The sequence below is a fragment of the Microtus ochrogaster genome, linkage group LG1 (genome assembly GCF_000317375.1).
Source record: "Microtus ochrogaster isolate Prairie Vole_2 linkage group LG1, MicOch1.0, whole genome shotgun sequence".
NCBI lineage: Eukaryota > Metazoa > Chordata > Mammalia > Rodentia > Cricetidae > Microtus > Microtus ochrogaster.
The window spans coordinates 46,294,527-46,299,112 of NC_022027.1; the positions used below are offsets into that span (position 1 = coordinate 46,294,527).

The 4,586-nt window shown below is 45.4% G+C and overlaps 1 protein-coding gene across 1 annotated transcript in view; it reads right to left on the bottom strand.

Annotated features, from left to right (window-relative positions):
* Positions 1-1,311: 1,311 nt before the first annotated feature.
* LOC101991947 (PRAME family member 27-like) overlaps positions 1,312-4,586 on the bottom strand; it is an 18,908-nt gene continuing 15,633 nt past the window's right edge. Inside the window, exon 3 of the mRNA XM_005359616.1 lies at positions 1,312-1,474. Within this exon, the coding sequence (XP_005359673.1) occupies positions 1,312-1,474 (163 nt within the window). The remainder of the gene's footprint in view (positions 1,475-4,586) is intronic.

Genomic DNA, 4,586 nt, shown 5'->3' on the forward strand with positions numbered 1-4,586 from the left:
TCCATCTTGTAGGGAGCAGGGCCCCTTTTCCCTTCCCACCCAGCTAGCGAGCTTATACCTGAAATAATCACACAGAAACTGTATTAATTAAAACACTGCCTGGCCCATTAGTTCTAACCTCTTATTGGTTAATTCTTACATATTAATTTAACCCATCTCCATTAATGTGAATTGCCACAGAGGAACAAGACGATAATGCTGTACCAAATATGCTCTTCAATGCCATTCCCAAAACCCACCTCTTGGGTCTCACCTAGGAACCTGAAGACTCCTTTGAAAACATACTTCCAGCCAGATTTAGAAAGCCCACCTAGATCAGTTTGCTCAATGTCAGAGCCTCCGGCAACTGAAATATCTGCATATAGTTGGTGTCAAATTCCCTTTACATATTGGGACTCTCCAAAGGTTGATAGCTAATATTGCAGATACTCTCCAAACACTGGATTTTCTGGTTTTGGAACAACAGACTCTCAGAACAGTGTCCTCATACCTCCCTCAACCAATGTTCCCAACTTATTAGCATCCATTTCTATGAAAATAGAATCTCCAAGCCAAGTCCTGAGTGAAGATCTGGATCACACAGGGAGTTGAAAAGATGATTCTGGAGCAGTAACCTGCTCCTTTGGAATGCTATCATGGCTGGGGTTTTGTCGACAGAAAACAAAGTATCATCTTTGTTCAGAGTTCATGGGTACACTCAGGTACATAAGGCAGACCAAGAAGGTCATTTTGCATCAAGATTCTGTGCAACATGTCATGTACATTGTGTGTATGACAAGCAGAGCAGATTCTGTTTCTGTTTGCAGTAAAGAAAAAAAATGTCACTTCTTTTCCTTTGCCTCTGGTCATTAGTTATATCCATCTTGTGTGTCTGTTCAGTGGTTGTTGTGTTGTGCACAACTGTTTCACCCAGACTTTACAAAATGAGATACCTTTCATGTAGGAATTTTGGGGATGGGTAAGTTTGGGTAACTGAGAAATGAACACATTGGCATGCTTCTTTGTGCCCATTACTGGATTTCCAATGCTGAATCCTTTTTCTCCTTTGCTGAGACAGAGTTGGTCAAGTTTCTTCATTTGACCCAGAAAAGTTGCAAATTGTACCATGGTAGACAGAACCCAGTTTATTCAGAGGTCCAACTTCTGGACGTCTTCTGGATGAAAAACTCACAGAACCTTCTTGAAAGTCTGTGTGCACAGTTACAAAAACATCATCCTTTTACATTGGAACTGGAAATATTGTTTTTTGTCCCAGCCCAACCCAAGAAGTCTTCTTGCTGTTCTTGCAGATGTGTCCCTGGCAGAGGTCAGTTACCACCATCCGTTTGTCTCCTTTTCAGGTTCCGGATCAGGCTTCTCTACTTGCTTCTTACTCTTTGTTTTTGTTGAGCAGCCATCGTCCTCTATTGGAGCCCATACATTCCGTAACTCCTGGTGCTCATTCTGAAAATGGAATACTCCAAGTTGCCACCTCCTGTGGGTAAAACGGGTGAAGAGTCAGTAGACAAAACAAGACCCCAGTTTAGTCAGCTCCTACTTTCTTCCCATCTGGATCTTGATAGTGTTTGTGTTATTCCCCAATATGGAGTGTCCAGCAAAGTCCTCATGGTGCCAGGCAATGGCTCTTTCTGAGCTGCATCCATAGCTCTGTCTCACTTCCCTCCATTCTGTTTCTCTAGACCCGGTACTACTAGAGCCTGTGGAGAGACAGGGACAGGCTTTTTTTCACCGTGCCCACATCGTCTCTATTCCTCCTCACACCCAACTGTCCTTTCCTATCAGATCCCAATAGCAGTCAAGGCTTCTGTGGTCTTCCAAGCTGATGCTACCAAAGGCCTCTGATCTACCTATAGCTGTCCATGGTCTCAACCCCCAGATTATCTCTCCCCTGTGCCCCAGAATCCTCCATTTGACCTTACCTGGGTCTTGCCCACTTATGGGTGAATATTTGGTGTCAGTAGGATATCCAGCCAATTCAGAACAGCCTGGAAGAAATCCTTGTGAGGTTTGTTCATCAGGGCCCACACAGGGAGGTAGGGGAATGACCAGGCTGTGACCGTAGTCTTCTTTATCTTAGTGAGCATGCCAGTGAAGACCTCCTGAGCAGTGGTAGAAGAGCTCCATGGATAGTTCCTCCAGAGGAGAGACAACCATGTCCTCATCCTTCAGTACCTCCTTCTTCGCCTGCTCCAGGAGCTTTGGTAGGCTCCTTACACTTATCAGGATGCATCCTGGGAAAACTTCCAAAAAAGACAGCCAGGAAATGTTAATTCATACAAACACAATCGGTATCCAGGAAGTATCACTGAAGGGTACAAACTAAGTTACAAGAAAGCAAATCCCAGAGAACCTAGACAACAATGAGGACCCTAAGAGAGACATACATGGATCTAATCTACATGGGAAGTAGAAAAAGATTTCCTGAGTAAACTGGAAGCATGGGGACCATGGGAGAGGGTTGAAGGGGAGGGGAGAGGAAGGGAGGGAGCAAAGAAAAATGTATAACTGAATAAAGTCAATGAAGAAAAAGAAAGAAAGCAAATCCTTTCAGACTCAGTGACTCTGGCTTCTCACCCCAGTGTGTGGTGGGTGAAGAGTCAGAAGATAAGTAGTTCGAGACCAGCTGTGGTCCTGGAGAAAACATAAGAACAAAAGCTCACCAGCAAACCAAAACAAATGCCCTGGCCTAGAAGCACATGCCTTTCATCCCACTACTTAGGAGGTAGACACTGGTGGATTTCTATAATTTACATCCTGTTCCACACAGCAAGTTGCAGGTCACCAAAAACCACATGGTAAGACCATTTAACACACACACACACACACACACACACACACACACACACACACACACACACACACGTCACAGTTAGGATTCCTTTTGCTGCAATTAAACAACACAACCAGGAGCAAATTCAGGAGGAAAGCTTTTATTTGTTTTACAGTTCCACATGGTGGTCCACCATTAATGGAAGAAGTGAGGACAGGAACTCAAACAGGAAGCAACCTGGAGCCAGGAGCTGATGCAGAGTCCATGGAGGGGTGCTGCTTACTGCTTGCTCCCCATGCTTACTCAGCCTGCTTTCTATAGAAGCCAGGACCACCTGCCCAGGGATGGCATCACCCACAATGGACTGGGCTCTCCCCCAATTAATCACTTGAGGAGATGCCCTCCAGGTTTGCCTACAGTGGGATCTTACACAGGCATTTTCTGAACTGAGACTCCCTCCTCTCAGATAACTGTAGCTTGTGTCAAGTTGACATAAAATTATCCAGCACAGTTGACCCCTTGCCAACTTGACACAGAATGCTTTTTAAGATATAACCTTTCTCTTTTTGGGTGTGTGTGGGGGTCGCTGTTGTGGGGATTCATCCCCAAGATCTCAGATTACTACATCCCACAAACACAAAACCCAACTAACTTTAAAAGCCCCACAACCTTTGCAAATGCAAACTCATTAAAGGTTCATCTTTTAGTAATATCAGCTCTCTTTTTCTTCCTGTTCGTTTGCTTTGTACAACCTCGATATGAGGTCTTTCACCTTTTCTCTTGTCTTGTGTTATCCTGTGTAGTTGTCATCTCTTGGAGACCTGTTCCCCTCTGAGGGAAATAACCAGAGGGAGCAGGTCTGGGAAAGATGGAGCTCTGTGTGGGGGAGCTAGAGGGAAAATATGCTTGGTGTATTGTCTGGGAGAAGAGTGAAGATCGTTTTTTTTGTTCTGTTTTGTTTTCTTTTGTTTTGTCTTTAAGACAGGGTTTCTTTGTGTAGCCCTGGCTGTCCTGGAATTCACTATATATACCAGGCTAGTTTGAATCCACTGAGATCTGTCTGCCTCTACCTCCCAAGAACTGGGATTAAAGGCGTGCTCCACCACCATCTGAGGAGCGTTTTCTGTTTAGATTTGGTGGGTGTGTTGTTTGAGACAAAGTTTTACAGCCCAGGCTGGCCTTCTACTCGCTGGGGCTGTGTGGTCAATAGTGACCTTGAACTCCCGTCCAGCTGCCTGGACCTCACCAGTGCTGGTCCACCAGGTGAGAGCCTGAAACAGGTGTGACTGAAGTTCTCTGGGAAAACAGTTTAAATTGTCTAACACCAGATCAGGGGGTTGAGGTGGAGTTCAGCAAGAAGGAAGTAAACTCCACCGTGCTTCTTTCCAACACATTAGAGCAGGGTTTGTGCCTCTTAAAACCATAATTTTCTATTTTTTGCTCACTGTTTGCTAATTCAGCTTTTCTTATTGGCATTCTCTTTTTACTCTTATTTCTTTGCATCCCGACTGCTGTTTGCCCTCCTTCCTCTCCCCCAGCCTTCACCTCCCCTCTGACCCCATCTACTGCTCAGAACTGGGAGAGACAACGGGAACAGAGGAGCAACTCAGGGGCCAGCTAGAAAGCGAGTGCAATGGAAACTCCCAGGTGTGCGAGGGAAACCCTAGCTAAGACTGCTCCTAGCAACGAGGATACAGAGCCTGAACTGGCCATCTCCTGTAGCCAGACAAGACTTCCAGTGGAGGCCTTGGAGCAGGAACCCAGCCACAAAATCTTTGGCCTACAATTTGTCCTGCCTACAAGATGTGCTGGGGTT